Source organism: Danio aesculapii, chromosome 19 (genome assembly GCF_903798145.1).
Source record: "Danio aesculapii chromosome 19, fDanAes4.1, whole genome shotgun sequence".
Taxonomy (NCBI): Eukaryota; Metazoa; Chordata; class Actinopteri; order Cypriniformes; family Danionidae; genus Danio; species Danio aesculapii.
In genome coordinates this window covers 26,344,756-26,362,585 of record NC_079453.1, presented here as the reverse complement: position 1 = coordinate 26,362,585, position 17,830 = coordinate 26,344,756, and the positions used below count along the sequence as shown (strand labels likewise).

The following is a 17,830-nucleotide window of genomic DNA, read 5'->3' as shown; positions in this document are numbered from 1 at the left end:
ACATGGATATGTGCAATAACTAAGATAAAAGATGTGCTATGGAAAAAAAATTTCTTTGCATTTTATTTAACCTATGTGTAAAAGTCCAGTATATCTACCGTACCTTTGTTATTTATTTATTTATTTATTTATTTATTTATTTATTTATTTATTTATTTTATTTATTTTATTTATTTATTTATTTTTATTATTATTATTATTATTATTATTATTATTATTATTATTATTATTATTATTATTATTATATGTCTTTTTTTTTTTTTTGCTCTGATTTCTTTCCTTTTTTGTAAATTATTTATTATTTTCACCAGGGGTGGGTGGGATGGGGTAATAGAAAATGCAGTTGGTTGGTATCCTTGTCTATAACCATGTATGTAAGATTATTTTTAACTGTTCAAAAAAAATTTTGATCACAAAAAAACGAAAAACAAAGTAAGTCAAAGAAGTTTGGAACCAGTAAAGGATGAATAAACAATAACAGAATTTTCAGTTTTGGTTGAACTGTCCCATTAAATGAATTTAAGAACATGAGAGAGAACATGCACTGGAGCCCCCACCCTCAAGTTTTACGTCCAAAGTTATTATTTTGGAAAATAGTCTGTTGGAGGAAAAATGTCATGGGAAGCATATTTACTCTTCTTTTTTGCTTTCAGTACAAGCTCAAGTCCCTATCAGCGTCTGTGTTGTGCAATGTTTTGAGTGCGTGTGTGAGTGGGATTGTGTGGGTGGGTTCGGGGACACTGTATGTGATCGGCGGTCACACACACATAGTTAACATGAGCCGCACTGTCAAGTGTGCGTCATGTTTGTCTTCAACAGACTGCCCCGGTGCTGCGTCGTGTCAGTTAATTTCAGAGCAGAAAACCCACATATCTCTTTTTCCGCTTCTCTTTCCAACAGCTCTGTCCTTCAGTAGTGGATTTGTCCATGGCTTTCCTGCAGAGGACCGGAGATTACTGCCACGCTCAACATCTGCACATCTAAACACAGGGAGAACACCGAGCTTCACTGATCTCTGGATGCACCGAGACGCTCTTCCCTTCACTGCCTGTGGTCCTGCCACCCAAAACTCCTCACTAATCTAATGGGGTGATCTTACCTCTCTGGCTACAGTAAGCCATTAGAGAGGGGATTTGAGATATTGGGGACTTTGAGAAGTCTTGCAGTGATTTATTGACAAAGACAGACTGAACAGCTACGAGCTTCTGTCGCGTGAATTGGCTTGTAAACAGTTTGGACGCTTGAGTTGGAAGGAAGCACAACTATGGCTCGCATGAACCGGCCGGCCCCTGTGGAGGTGTGCTATAAGAACATGAGGTTCTTGATCACACACAACCCAACAAACTCAACCCTGAGCAGCTTCATTGAGGTGAGGCTTATGATGGTGTCACTTTTTTTGTTGTGATTAATTAAAGAAGCTTTTATCACAGTATACGGTATTATAACGATATTGACCTAAGCTGCGAAAAAGTTACTTTAACAGGTAAAACAAAAAAAAAATTGTGTTTTGATTTATTGTAATTACACATTGAGAGCAAACCCATGTTTTAACCAAATTAAATTGCAAAACGATTATAAAGTACAGTAGGTAAAACTTATCTCATTAGCAAACGTTAGTAAACACATCAAAATCAACACTAGCTATGTTTCAATCCAAAGAATGAATTAAATTTATGTGCAAAACTGAAATATTGTGTAAAAGACGTGCAATAAAGTAGCGTTTCCATCCAAATCCAATCCATTAAAGAGAACAAAATCACCACTTCCTGATTAACTGGGGCCGAATATCAAAAGTAAAAACGAAATTTACTGCAGTAGGAAAAGCTCTGTCAATCTTTTCTTTATTTAATAAATTACTTGCGTCTTAGAAGACAGTATGCCAACACGCAATGAAAGCATGGTGGTGTATGAAGGCGTGAGACGTGGAGCACAGATGCTCTTGACAGTTCTGGAGATAATTAATAATATGATGACTGAGTACTGAAATCGTGAAGGCGTTTTAGAATGACCTAAACAACATTTCAGATATTTGATAATGGGTCAGCTGGCAGGTTTATCCTTATAACAAATTCACATGACTTTTGTTGCTTATGTTGGAATTTGTTCATCTTTTCTTATTGAATAAAAAGTTTATTCTACTCAGTTATGCGCATATGTTTTTATGCACATTTTCAAAACTTATGCACATCTTGGTGTTTCCATCAACCGAATTTTATTATTATTATTTTTTTATTATTATTTATTTATTTATTTATTCATTTTATTTTGTATTTTTTATGCGCATATCCAAAATGCAAAATAGGTGGATGGAAACATAGCTAGTGAGAAAGAGATTCTGACAGTATGATAACTATCAACTATCACCGTTTTCTTTTTTCCCATTGAACACAATATATTTTATTTTAAGAAACATTTAAAATATTTTAGAACAGTGAACATGTCAGACTTAGTAATTTAAATAATTGACATCTGCTGTTTTAATTAGTTTCAAAAACATTTCTTTACATTTTGTTTTTTACAAAAGGTACTTTGGATATCTTTTCTTTGGATATAAAGTAAGCCACTGCACTGTTGGTGCAATTGGTGTTTGTGCATATGTGATATGTTGAAAATCTCAATTAAAAAGGGCTTGGGGATTAATTGAAATCGACCCTCGGAACCTATAAGCGATAATTTTTTCAGGTCAATTTTTTCAATTGCTTTCCCTTCCATGTGTGGAGTCACATGACTCCGTTCAGTTTATACTTCTGCGTGACTGAAGCTGAACTCTCAAAAAATGTAACGATGCACAGAGAAAGCTTTGTCATTGGTTGGCTTGGTAGCGTAGCGTGGTAGTGTGGGTGGCGCAGAGAGAGCAAAAAAATAAATAAATAAAAGAATCGTTCATTAATCGTAATTGAGTTTAAAATGTTCGGTCAATCAAGATTTAGATTTTTGGACAAATCACCCAGCCCTAAAATAAAATAACAAACCAAAAAAAAAAAAAAAAAAACAACGAGTTGCATATACCATATATATGGTTTAACAGAAAATGTTAGCGTTTTTTTTTTTTTTTTTTTTTGAAACCTTTACTACCAAACCGCAGTAAACCGGTTATTGTCCCACACCTAGTTACCATGTTAAAATTAGTTAAACATTCAACTGAACTGTATTAGTTATTAACTCAACTTAATGAAACGATTACGACTTGTAATCCGATTACGACCATGATTTTAATGTTTAAAATCACCTAAGATTAATAATTTTTTTTTGTAGTTTTCATCAAGAGTTTAGTTAAATTACTAATGTCGGAGCCTTATTGCTTAACTATATATAACTTTATAAATAGTCACAGAAGTTTCCGTCAATATTTCAGCATGTATCATCATTTGAAAATATATATGATTGAACTGTAAAGCTAATTAACCAATAAAGTCTCCAAGTGTTTGGCACTGGTATGAAAACCATGCCAAATACAATGTGAATATTCGTAAATAGTACTCTAAATAGTTTAAATGAATAATTATTCACTCTATTTTGACGTGCAAAATCAATATTGTGTTTGCTCATTATCAAGATGGGCATTTGTTTATGTATTGCCCTGTGGGTCCCCTTTCTCATTGTGTTTGTGTTGTCTGTTTTCTCCCACCCACCACTTCTGCTTTTATCCCTCGCTTGAACGCACACTCATTTTAGCAGCATGTCCCGTCTCAGCTCACATGGTCTATCTTAAGACAAGTCCACCGTCACATGGCCCACTCAGTCTTATCTTGCTGGGAAAGTGTGCATGAACCGTAGAGGCTCTAACAGCACATCCACAAAGCCTCCGTTTCCATGGAAACCCATCCCAGTGCTCCGTCACATGGCATGGATGAGGGACAGAGCGTGTTCAGGGGCAGCTTACCTTATCTCTCCCCCCATTAAAATGATTGTGTTTGGAAATTATGTCAGAGTAAATGGTGATTGCCTGTCTTGTATTTTGATTAATCACCTGTTTTTTTTTCTGTTCACTTCACAATTTAGGATCTGAAGAAGTATGGTGTCACGACAGTGGTCAGAGTTTGTGAGATAACTTATGATAAAACCCCACTGGAGAAGAATGGAATCACAGTTGTGGTAAGTGCTTGTACATGCATGCTCAGCCAGACATTATTGCAAAAATCTGAAAATATTAATAATAATCAGGACTGAAATAAACGGGTTGGTTCTTGCATCATAATTTGTTAACTGTAATGTCACCACATTTGGGTCTAATTGTTCAGTTTAAAAAAGATTACAAGTTAATTTTCAGATCAGAAAAAAGACAAACAAAAAGACTTGTTGATGTTAGACAATAAAAACTAGTATAATTAAATTACATTTTTCCTTGATAAAACAATAATACTTTTGATAAATGTTCAGTATAATGTTTTACCTCAAAGTGGAACTAAATACATTATCAATATGTAAACAAGTTTAAATAGATTTAAAAAGTTGCTTGAGTAAATTATGTTGAATTTTTCTTTTACTGTAGAATATCACTACTTATTAAATACCCAGAAAAGCATTTAAGAATAATGTGGTCTTTATGCAGTAGTCTTTAACCCCAGGAAGCCACCATCACCCAATCAGAATCAAATATTCCAAAGTACTAAATAAATAGGTATCACTTTCTTTTGATGGGCTCTTTTAACGCATTTTGTTGAATTTGAGTTACATTGCATCTACATGCCAACTTATTCTCAATAGATTATAAGTAGACTGTTAGATTTGGAGTTAGTGTTAGGGTGTTTTCACACCTGCCTTATTTAGTTTGGTTGAATCGTACTAAAGTTTATTTTCCCTCTTGCTGCAGTTTGTTTGGGCAGGTGTGATTGTAGCAGTCACTCTCGAGTGCGCACCAAAAGCGGAGCAAAAAAGCATACCGAGACCTATTGAAGAGATGGTCTCAGTACGCTTTCAAACGAACCCTGGAGCCGTTCGTTTGTGGTGACAACGTGATCCAAACTAGAACAGACCAAACCACAAAAACTACTGTGCCTTTTCTGACTTTTTAAGCCCTGTTCTCTCAAATTCGATGACCCAACACAGCATAATGAGAATTTTATAATGAAAACGTGCAGGCTTTACTGCAGAAGCTCACAGAAAACTGTTTTAAACAGAGAGAGAGAGGGAAAAACATTAACTGATAGATCGTTGGTAATATTTCCGGAAGATGACCATGTTGCAGTTTAGCAAAATGAATTCACGCCTCCTACTGAAGTGACTTGCGATGCGCCTTTGCAATGCATTAAAAATTTTAAAAAAATTAAAACTTTGCAATGCATTAAAACATGCATTAAATGCATTGATTTCCAGCCTCAGATGCAGTTGCACTTCATTCTCGAAATGTATAGTTTGTCTAAAGGCATGTATACAAACTATATAGTATACTATGACCAGGGATGCAATCAGCCAGTGTAGTCGTCCCTCCATAGTAACACTTTGTGTCTGCCAGTTTGTTTACTTGCTGGAGTTCCATTGGCCTTTTTCTACATGTTAATGAGTGATTCAGCCAATGAGTGATGTGGATTTTTTCACATGACTGCATTTTTGTTCTTTTCAACTGGTTCGAACCAAAGCAATCAGTATGGTGTGAAAAGGACCCAAAATGGCAGAAAAATGCTACAACGTATAATTTTTTGCCCTTGGTCTGGACCATATTAACCGAACCACAGATGTGAAAGCACCCTAAGTTGACATACTTGCAAAGTTTCTTATAGTCAGTTAAATGTCTGTGGAAGGAGCAGTATCAACAGATATTAAGCAGACAGCTTACCAATATTTAAATGGGAAGTAATTGACAAATAGTTGCAATGCAACTTTGTCAACAAAATGTGCAATAGGGACCATCAAAATAAAGTCTGACCAATTAATATTGTCTATTTTATATTTAATGGGCCAGGTGAAAACAATGGAGAGGTAAACACTGATTGTGCAGGTAGGAAGTTATTGAAAGTGTTAAACGGCTCTGCACAAACCCCCTTGACCCCCATATAATCTCTCTGACTCAGACACTTTCACGCACACACACACACACACACACACACACACACACACACACACACACGCACACACATACTATATTCATTGTAGAGAATGTTCTCTTCCAAGCAGCCACACGTGTTTCTTATTACCAGCGTCAACGTTTTACTGTTGCTATGGCAGCTCAGAGCCTGGTCTCTCCGTGTGGCCTCGGATCGGTCGCCGCCCACCTTCCCCCACCACCAAACCTTTTCTTTTTTACTTTCCTCTTGACTTTCTCATAAAATGACTGTAAAGAAAAGAGAAACCCAAGGCGAACTCTTGCATAAGTCCTGTCTTCACTGCCTTCTGTGGATATGAAAGACGGGCTGGTTGCACGACACACTTTTGCAGTCCTGCTACCATTTATCAAGCCTGATCATTTACGCAAATATGACGTTTATTCTTCAGAGATGTTGGTCAAACACAGAAATAAAATTTGCAACATGTAAATCACAAGGGACGTCAGTTGCTAACATTGGTAATGCTACATTCATTCAAACATTCATTTTCCTTCGGCTTAGTCCCCATCAGAGGTCACCACTAGGCATAGGCCAGTATACCGTCAAGATTCTGACAGTATGATAACCTTAAATCTTTAAAACCTCGACTTTTCCAAACAGGGATATACCTTGAAAATGGTGAGCTTCCCATGCCTGGTCGCCACAGTTTAATGAACGATTAACTATTCTGGCATATGTTTATGCAGTGGATGCCATTCCAGCCACAACCCAGTATTGGGGAAACACCCATACACTCATTCTTACACACTACAGCCAATTTAGTCCATCCAATTCACTTATAGCGCATGTCTTTGAACTGTGGGGAATCCGAAACACCCGCAAACATGGGGAGAACATGCAAACTCCACACAGAAATGCCGACTGGCCCAGCTGGGACTCGAAGCAGTGACCATCTTGCTGTGAGGCAACCACTGAGCCACTGTGCCACCCCGGTGATGCTACTTCAAGACCAAATCTTAGTTCTGTATAGTATACCCCCATCTCTAGCTGTTCTTTTGGAACCAGAGTGTAAAAGAGTAGGGTTGAAATTAAAAGGGTTAAGGGGTAGAAATAAGATACACATTTGATATGAGTTTGATGAGCTTATGCATGTCAGTCATGAAAAATTGTAATCATCAGATTGTAAATAAAATTTTCGCTTTCAAACAATAACACATTTTTGATATCAACTTTATGCTTCAAAGCAGAACTAAACACTTGTTTGTTTGGGTTGTTTGTGCCACTGACTTTAAGTTTGTTTACAATTTTTTAAATTCATGGGTAGGTCATTAATCAATCATACAACCATGTACCAAGGCTGATAGTTTATGCAAATATGGCATTTTTCAAAATGTTGTCCTCCTTTGAGGATGTCCGCTTACGCTAAGAAGACTTGCAACATCATTCAAGGGCCCAAAGCCCCGTTTACACTTATACCCTGTACTTTTAAAAGGCATAAGTATTGCTAAGATTACGGCTTCTGTCCACACTACCCTGGAGTTTGAGCACTGAAAACTGAGCATTTTGAGTGGATGGATGGGGAAAACAGAGACATCTGAAAACGAAGACGTGGCTGCAAACATTCATCTATCTGATCGGGTCTTTTTCACAATATTAAATGCAGTTTAATCATGTACCCTTTCCTTAAGTTCAGACTTCGCAAGTTGGAAATGGAAAACAAGCACCCAAGGACATGTCAGCTAAAAACGTCATTCGCATCACCATGGCTACATTGTTTCACTTTCTTAACAATAAAATGAAAACGCATATAAAAGGATACAAGGAATTGCCTATTTTCCTTTTGATATCAACTTAACAGACACTAAAAATGTTGAGGCATTGTGTATCTACATATTTATATGAGCATCATTTTCATTGTATGCATATTAATAACAAAACAGAGCCTACAACATAACTGCCTCCTCTCATTTTTTTAAATATGAAACACACCCTGCCTCTTTTGCTGAATAATAGTTTTAATAATCAATAATTCAATTCATCTTTATTTTTTATAGCGCTTTTACAATGTAGATTGTCAAAGCAGCTTCACATAGAAGATTATAGTGAATTGGAACAGTGTCAGTTCAGTTTTTAGAGTTTAAGTTCAGTTCAGTTCAGTTCAGTGTGGTTTAATATTCGCTGCTGAGAGTCCAAACACTGAAGAGCAAATCCATGGATATGTAGCCATTATAAAAGTATAACGTACAATAAGTTTATACAATATAGGAAATAAAGGCGAGCAATCAGTCAGTGTGCAGAATCAGTGTACGTGGTTCTGTAAATTAATATATTAACTTATCTTTGCGCTCAGCCAAAACATGTTACCTGAGAACAAGTAATAGATTCAAAAGACCAAAGAGTTGTTAGATAGGGACCAGATGAATTAAATATCACATTTAACAACTATAGTGAGATGAAATCCAGCGGGAGATCCTCTATGAACTGTCTGCCCTGCACTGCTCTCACCTTGGGAGGTGTGCTCAAAGCACCCGCTGACTGCCTGGGGCTCAGACGTCCGCATACGCTGCATCGCATGCCAGAGTGTGTGAGTGATCACATGATGTGCATTTTCAGCGGTATAGTGTGGACTGAGAGCTATTCAGAAACGCTGGGTCAAACGCCACTGTGGACGAGGATCTTCTTCATTCTTAAACGCCATTTAAGACTAAAACATATTAGTGTAAGCGGGGCCTAAGATGCATGTTTGTTTTCAGCTGATGTCAACAGCTCCATGGTGAGCTCATGCATGTCTGTCATGTGGCGCACAGGTTTCAGGGAATCTTTGAGGCAAAAAAACCCCCAATGGGAACAATCAACAGTGTTCGCCTTGTGTATTTGTGCGATCACCTTCAACAAGGGAGTAAACTGTGTGCTCCTGGGAGTCATGCATGTGCCATTCTGTACTCTTCCAGCTGCGCTCCATACCCGGGCAAGTGACCCCGCTACCTAATTCTGGATTCCCAAAGTAGGGCACGATTGTTTACCCAACCTGCATTACATCAGCTGCCCTCCATCCGCTGCTAAAAGGTTTCCGAGGCGTGTTTGCCCAGGAAATCAATAGGATGGGTTGGAGGGAAGTAGAGGAAGCATTTGTGGCACGTCATTCATGCTTCAAAGGCTTTTCTGTAAAGGCAGTCTCCTAGAGACCTCGCCTGTCCGACTTGTTTACTTGAAAAGACTCACACCTGCTAGTGTTGAATGTCCCATCCCTGGGGCTGTTGTGTGACTGTATATCACTCATCAGTTTCGTGTGATGAGCCATATTTTGAGGCCTCTGAATGCCGACTGTTCTGTGAGAAAGCTCTTTATAATTAAGGCCTGCACTGCCAAGCCTCTGTGGATCACATGAGTATGTGTTTGTGTGGGCATCTGCGCCTGTGAAGACATGCCAGTGCTGGTGCTGGTCTACACGAGCAGCGTCCCTCTGCAGCTGAACCACATCAAAGTCCTTCAGTGGTTCTAGATTCGGACAAACGGGAAACGAGGGCTAGAGTTTTCCGGATCTCCTGTGAAGCATGATTGTGATACACCTCTCACCTTGAGGTCATGGGAGCACAGGGAAAGATACACACCTAAGCTAAATTTGTGCTGTGTTACACATGCCTCCCGAGCTTCACTGACGCAGAAGCATGTAACACAACCCAATTGGAACCGTAGCAAGGGTTGACAGATGACACTGGTATATCACTGCATTGGTGCCATCAGTAATGTTTATATCGAAAGTCTGAACTTTCAAATATGTTACTAGTAAGTTAAATTTGAAGCTTGTGCCCCAGTGGCCTGGGAATGCAAGGATTGGCTACCGACACTTAGTAGGTTTAGATCATGATTTAGGCTCCAGGATTTTTTTTAAAGCTCCAAATTCTATCCAAACATTGGGATTGCCATTGTATCTGGGAACCTGTGATTGTATTGAACATTTGGAAACACAGCAAAACAAGGTATAGACCTTAAATGCCATGTTCTGCAAAGCAATAATCTGACCATGAACTGATTAATTGCCAATAAAGTTACCTGTTTGACAGTCATTAAAACATTTCACTTTAATGAACGAGCATGGTTTAAACAACCAATAAGTTACTACAGCTTCACAAACAGTTCCAGTTCTTTACATTTAAGTGGGCAGTAATGACATTTTATGGCAAACATACCACTGAATGGTCCTTAATAACACAGTCCTGTTGCAATTCTAACCTGCCCCTGTACTATTCAAATATAGTGGCTCCAACCAATATTCGGCACTTAAGCTGCACATACAAAAAGCCTATGCACTAAATGCAAACCTGGTGGCATATATAAACAAATGCTGCTCTAGCTTATCTCAGAACTAATCTCAATTTCTGATACATTTTTTGCAGAATAACCACAGTTGTAGTCCATCACATTAACTTAAAACTTAGCATTGGACAACCTGAAAAAAGTTATTTTTGTGAAATATTTTGCTTCAAAAGTGATTATACAGTATATAAAATTGACATTTATTTAAAACAAATATTGTACAAGTATAAATCAAAACAGATGCAATTAGATTTACATGTTTTAGTTAAGTCTTCATTTGTCCAAGCCTGTTTATGCTCACAAAGAGAGGTTTACACTGACTGTGTTTTAAAGCAATAAAGGGACCAAATTGAGGCCATCATTGGATGTGACCAATTTGAACTACATGCAAATGAGCAGCAATTCAGCTACCAATGGGAGTTAAGGCAATGGAGGTCACATGATCCACTTTATGCAGGATGTTGTCACTTGCTTGAATTGGAACTGTGAAAGCCTAGTTTAAAAAAAAAGGTTGTTGTAATTTATTCACCCACCACTTGTTCCAAATCTATTTGACTTTATAACCACTAACCACTGACTTATATAATTCAGTCCCTCCAGGATTTTGTGATCTCTGAATTCATCACGAAATCTAAATTTTGCGGATATCAAAATTTTTTCTGAAATGCTGCAGATTTCCTGCAAATTCAGGGTCTAGACACTTTCTGTGACATCATCACAACACCGAGTCACCCAAAGCAAAGGCTCTTTCTTAATTCCAAGAATGAAGAGAACGAACTTGCATTCTCGTGAAAACTGTTCTTACCAGGAAACCTCGAAAGAACTAACGCGAGAGACCATGAGAACATTTAGGTATTTAGGTTAACTAAGCAGGTTAGGGTAATTAGATAAGTTATTGTATAATGATGGTTTGTTCTGTAGACTATCGAATAAAAATATAGCTGAAAGGGGCTAATAATTTTGTCCCTAAAATGTTTTTAAAAAAATTCTAAACTGCTTTTATTCTTGCTGAAATAAAACAAATAAGACATTCTCCAGAAGAAAAAATATTATCAGACATACTATGAAAATTTCTTTGCTTTGTTGAACATCATTTGGGAAATGCTTAAAAAAAGAAAACAATTCAAAGTGGGGCTAATAATTCTGACTTCAACTGTATGTAATAAAGACTTTGTATGCGGTATATTTTTTTACAGAAAATAAATGCAAAATAATGCTGCAATATTTTAAGAAAAGCCTTAGCTCTCAGCTAAATCAGTTAGCCACAAAAATCTGAATAAGTCCTGCGAAATCCTGGAGGGACTGATAATTGTAAAAAATAAATTATATATGTGCACTATGGCAGTCGATGGCTACAATCAGCATTTTTATTAATATCTTCTTGTGTCCAACAGTAGAAAGGAAATGAAGGTTTGGAAACACTTACGTTGAAAAGCTTCAGTTGCATTTTAATTTTGGGGATAACAAATTGCTTTGGGACTTTGTGTCAAGATGATTTAAAGTTCAAGTTATTGTTCTCTTCTCAGGACTGGCCATTTGATGACGGTGCTCCTCCTCCATCTAAGGTCGTAGAGGACTGGCTGAGTCTCCTGAAGAGGCGCTTCATCGAGGAGCCCGGCTGCTGCGTGGCTGTGCACTGCGTGGCCGGTTTAGGAAGGTCAGTATTATGCTACAGAAATCGAATCTCACCATTCTTTTAACTAACGACCAACCACTTTGTACTCAGACCTGGGAACTCTGGGGGCAAATGGGTTCATTTCTCGTCTGGTGGTTCATAAGTAAGCCCACCTCTGGTGCCCTATAGACCTTAATCTGGAAAAGAATGTAGACTGTGCGCTCTATATAACATTATGCACCTCTGCTCTCCCAGGAGAACCATCTTTTCTATTAAGCGTGGATGAAGTTGATAGTCCCCAATGGACTGAAACCATACTGCGTATATAGTGAGTGAGAGATACCTCTTCAGAGGCTTAAAAAGTGGACAAAGTGCTTTGCCAATGTCAACAGTCCCCAAAGTGCACTCACTCCGCTGCAGTCCTTCTCTGTTTTAAGAGGCACCGGGGGTGAGGGCTGAAGACAAAACAGGAAGTTGCTTTTTTATGAGCAGTTGTTATTACTGTCCTTCTCAAACGTGTGCTCTTTCCATGACCTTTATACCAGACAGTCTGTCCCACATGACTGGGATTCTTTAGCCATGCATTTTCATCGATAGGATCACAAGTGGACAAAGGAGCCCCATTAAACTCCTATGTTCACTTTCAACCACTTCTCTAATGATTGGCGTTTTCTGATCTTTCAATATAACGCTGCTAAAAATGGCACAATTTTAATAACTTACAAAGATAAAAAATCTTATTAAAAGGTACAAGATCAATTAAACACTATGAATAGGCTGCCTTATGCATTGACTAATCAAATAATAGATTTATTTATTTCCAATCAACTGCACAACTGACGTCCAGTGTTCGCCATCTTTCGGCGCCTAGATTGCAGCTCTGGACAAGAAGTTAGAGATTAGAAATGGTCGTGCCCAACAGAGCCTGGTTTCTCAAGTTTTTTTTTCGTCAATTGGTGAAGTTTTGTTCATCGCAACTGGCTTGCTTAGTTTGGGAGTTGTGGAGCTGTGCATTGATGGATTTGCTATTCAGTGTTTGGACTTTCAGCAGTGAAATTTTATCCACACTGAACTAAACTGAACTTCAACTCTGAAAACTAGACTGACACAGTTTCAATTTACTATAATCTTCTATGTTAAGCTGCTTTGACAATCTACATTGTAAAAGCACTATTTAAATAAAGATGAATTGAGTTAGGCCTACAGACTTTATTCTGGTTTACTGTTTTACCAGTTTTAAATGCTTTTTAAATTTCTTTGTAAAATCTGTTTGGCAAATTTTAGAACATCGAAAGGAATTCATTTGGGTAAATATAAAATAAGTATGCAAAAGATGAGGAATTGATCATGCACAAAGAGCGATAATCCAACACATGCAGTGTTTTGAGGCTTAAACTTACATCCTTGAATATTTCTTTGAGTAGAATAAAACAGGCTACATTAAAGACTTTATACATTAAATTAAACTTTCAAGCTGCATCTTAAGAAAAACTAGTTCACAGGTGCTATGTGAGAGCTGCTGTGTAAAGAGAATGAAGCAGCCATATTTCAAAAATCTAATTTGTGGCCAAATACATGGGCCTATTTATTTTTGCTAAAGAAAGCAATTAGACATATTGGGATTGGTGAAAGATCACTTTACTTCATATATTTTATTTAGCCCCTAATGAAAAACCTAAGATTATCAACTACAAAGTTTAAAGGTGCAGTAGGTGATCTGCCAAAATGCTATCCGTTAGCATAATATCTTTGAAACAGTCCCACCCCCGCCGTCCAAAGCCATGTCTCCTGAAACGCGAACACTTGCGCACCTTAAAGATGACAGTAGACAACCCACTAGATCATGTCATTCACTAGTTAGAAAAGTGTATAGTACTTAATTCATTCATTCATTCATTTTCTTTTTGGCTTTATTAATCTAGGGTCGCCACAGCGGAATGAACTGTCAACTTATCCAGCATATATTTTACTCAGCGGATGCCCTTCCAGCTGCAACCCAACATACACACTCATCCACACACATACACGAAGGACAATTTAGCCTACCCAAACCACATGTCTTTGTACCGTATGTCTTTGGACTTGTGGGGGAAACCGGCGCACCCGGAGGAAACCCACACGAATACACGGGGAGAACATGCAAACTCCACACAGAAACACCAACTGACCCAGCCGAGGCTTGAACCAGCGACCTTCTTGCTGTGAGGCGAATGTGCTACTCACTGCGCCACCGAGCAGCCCCTCGCGGTGCAGGAATTACACTTATTACTAAGCCATACTTGCATGCTATTTCAGACCGAATATTCAAAGTAGCATGGAATATGAAACTTCTCCTCAGTAAAGCAGGCTAGGCAGAATAGCGCTATTTACTGTTTTGTTGTTAAACTAAATAAAAATCGACTATCAACGCGGTAAAAGGTCCCTTATTAAATTGAAAATAGTCACTTCCTAGCATATAACCCATTCGTAAAACAACAAAATCTACATAAGCTGTGCTTGACTAAAAGTGTTTTAAAACATAACATTACCTGTCTGAAAGAAATACTTCAGCCATGGTGTCATCCTTCCTCCAGCGTGCAAAAGTTACTCCCAATATTAATTCAGGATTTTAAAGTTTTGATTGAGCATTTGTTTTTACTGACAAATGTTTTATTTTTTGTCTTATGCCTTACCCAGAATATGAAAATGCATATAAATACATTTAGATCATTTACTTCAATAATTACTATTGGAATGGGAAGAGACTTTCAACCAGCACAACAGAAAATCTTTCTGAAGACAATCACCTATTGCAACTTTAAACCAGCCCCTCTGTTTATGAATGTGCTCAGGATTACTGGATTTGGTTATTGACGATTTGACACGATCCAGGATTGTTTCGTTCATCAAATCTCTTCCGAAAGTTGTTGTCATAGCAACAGTTCTGGTAGCTCAAACCTGCTTTGGAGCAGGCTCATTTCATATAAACAGGATTAGATCAGGTCAGTTCAAGCAATGGTAACACTGAAAGTATGTACCGAATGCTGATATTTTCTTTTTGGAGAAGTTATCTACACTTGGGAAAATGTAAATATAATTTTTTAATTATATATATATATATTAAATATATTAAGTTTAAATATATATATTAAAATAACTTGTGCAATCTGCGTTACTGATATGAACTTTTTAGATACAAACGCTTTAGTAGCCTACTTGTGTTTATAATATATATGCACAATATGCAACTTTTTTAAAGGAACAATACATTTATTCAGTCATGCACACGTTTTGACAGCTAATATGTCGGTGATTTGATGCTTCACAAAAGTTGCAGACACCTTTACTAATATCAAAATGCTTTTGTGATGCTAAATTAATTTAAACATCCAGTTATTCTTTATACGCACTGATTAAGAAACCGGATACTATAATACTACTACTATGGCTACTAAAATAAAGAAAATCCGCTCTTGACAAATGAAAGTGTAAAGCCTGAAGCCCAGAACAAAGTTGAAAAGTTATTGTGTATAATATTTAATAAACCGTTTATTATAATACTTTTATAATTTTGCTCACATGGAGAATTAAATATTAATCATATGATGTCATTACGCTGCTGTGCTGTCAGCCAATCGTTGCATTGCTGATCATGATTTCGAGGATCGATAGATCAGTCCTTCACAACACACACAGCGATCTCAGATTAGCTCATCCACACATTTAATCTGATTCGCAAACCTGTTTGAATAACCAAATTAGCCTGAGATCAGTTATCAAGATTAAAAGATCCAGGATCTGCCAAATCATCTTGGATCATTTAAGCGAGGTACGAAGAACAGACCTCAGGTGAGAGCAGGCGGTGTTTATCAGCTGTTTAAACGCACTCCAATACATATGCGTTCACACTATTGCAGTTCGGTCAAATGTGTTTTCGACTACCTCAGGAAGTGGTTAATAGTGGACCAAGTTTAAACATTTCACACCTTGTTCACACCTGTACCTAGTGTTGTCCACTTATGATCTGATCGACACAAACACATCTTAATACCAGATGTAAACAAGGCCTCTACACTCCTCTTTCATGCCAACTTTGTGACTGATATGCGAATCGACCATTTTTTTTTTATTTGTAGAAAGTCAGTGGGTGCTGTTTCATGGCAAGAACAAGGATCAGGACAAAAATAAGTCTTTAGTTCTCAAAAGTAATATTGCACAACATTATGTACTCTTGCAGTCATAAATATGGAACAGTATGTGTCTCTTAAGGAGCTCCTTCAGATGATGTATTTATGGTCTCTGTTGGCGCACGTACAGCGAAACAAAACACCCCAAACGATGGCTATAAAACAGCGAGTGACGTTCAGAGGAGGAGGAGGTAGTCTGGCCTCGCTGCTCTCGTCTTTTGGGTGGTAAAACCCAGTCTCTGACGCACTTTGTGCACTTCCAAAGGGAATCGGCCTCGACTCCTGAAAGAGCGCCAGTGTTTTTTTGGCCTGACTCGTTTATTTTCATCTAATTCAGATGGCTACACTGTTTAGAGTTGGACTTATTTCGTAAGATTTAGCTGAATTCACTGTACAGTGTATGCTTAAATGTGAAGCATTGAGGCTTGAGGTTTAACACTTGCTTTGCTGTCTCTGCAGATGTGAATAATATCCCAGTTTGTAACTTGTTAAAGAGAGCTATGCTGTTACTCTTGGATCAGATGGGATTTCAAATGATAAAGAGAAGGAAAATCCCAAAGACATTAAACAGAGGACTGTAGTCATATGCAGAGACTTGTAGTGACTTCAGGGTGGGCTCATTTTACACCTAGCAACAACACTAAAAGTAATATTGCACCAATCAGTATTATTAGATAATTGTGAAATATCAATAATAAATAAATCTACTGTATGTAAGATTGAGAATGTGGCAATGCTGCATCTGTTTTGTTCTTTAGAGCTACTGTTTTTTTTTTGGGGGTTTTTTTTATCAAAGATCATTGAATAATTGATCTTCTCTGATAAATAAAGTAAGTTGTTTGTGTGTGTCTGTTAGGCTTGTTACATTCTAGGTGTGTAACGGATCACAACCCATGGTTCAGAATACACGTGACCCGTGGATTAATACTTTTTTTATTGGTAGATTAATCCGAAATTTGTAACTATTGCAGAGAGATCGCCTCTTGCGTCATTCAAATCACATGTATGAAAGCATTTAGGTTTTCCTGTAAAATATAATGATGATGGAAGAAGTTGTGGGAGGCTAATTAGGATGTGGTGGGTTTCTTAGGTTATTAAAGGTGTTTTCTGTCGCTACTTGTTTAGCCTGCATCAATGCATTCAGTGTAAGCTGCACCATTAATCATTAAAAGATCGTTATCTCAACAACCACGCAACATAAATTATAAATGATGGTAATTTGCATACGTTTATTAATCATTCAAATCTCTGCATTCAGATCTGTTTGAAAAATGCAAAAATCGTAAAAGATTCAGTCTTTAGTCTTTTAAGTTAGTTATGAAGTTACAAACAGTCAAATAACACAGAAATACGGGGAACAGTTTATAGTTTAGATAAAATCATTGATGTTTATGGTAAAGATTAAAATCAGCATCATATGCATTTAATGACGTTCAAAAATGAAGTTGTAGGCAGCAATTACATTATTTAACATTGTTTAAATATGGGTTATTGTAATTATAATGTTAGATTTCTACATTTAGCGTCATCAGCAACAGTAGTGGTAACAGTGAATGTTTCACAGTACTGAATATTTTGCAATTTATTTTTAATCAACTGATTATTTCTTAATTTTATTTATAAAATTACAGGTTCTAAATTGTGTTTATTAAAACCAGAAGTGTCTTGCAGTACTTTTTTTTGTAATGAATGGAAAGTAAATTACATTTGTCTCCTCACCATTTTGGCTGATCCAAAAAATGGTCCGA

At 37.2% G+C, this 17,830-nt stretch overlaps 1 protein-coding gene across 2 annotated transcripts in view; it reads left to right on the top strand.

The window, feature by feature from the left end:
• Nucleotides 1-17,830, top strand: part of ptp4a3a (protein tyrosine phosphatase 4A3a) — a 55,871-nt gene that overhangs the window by 31,657 nt on the left and 6,384 nt on the right. For both annotated transcript variants that reach the window (XM_056479374.1, XM_056479375.1), the window contains exons 2-4: nucleotides 901-1,369; nucleotides 4,003-4,095; nucleotides 11,828-11,958. In XM_056479374.1, the coding sequence (XP_056335349.1) occupies nucleotides 1,265-1,369; nucleotides 4,003-4,095; nucleotides 11,828-11,958 (329 nt within the window). In that variant the 5' untranslated portion in view covers nucleotides 901-1,264. The remainder of the gene's footprint in view (nucleotides 1-900; nucleotides 1,370-4,002; nucleotides 4,096-11,827; nucleotides 11,959-17,830) is intronic.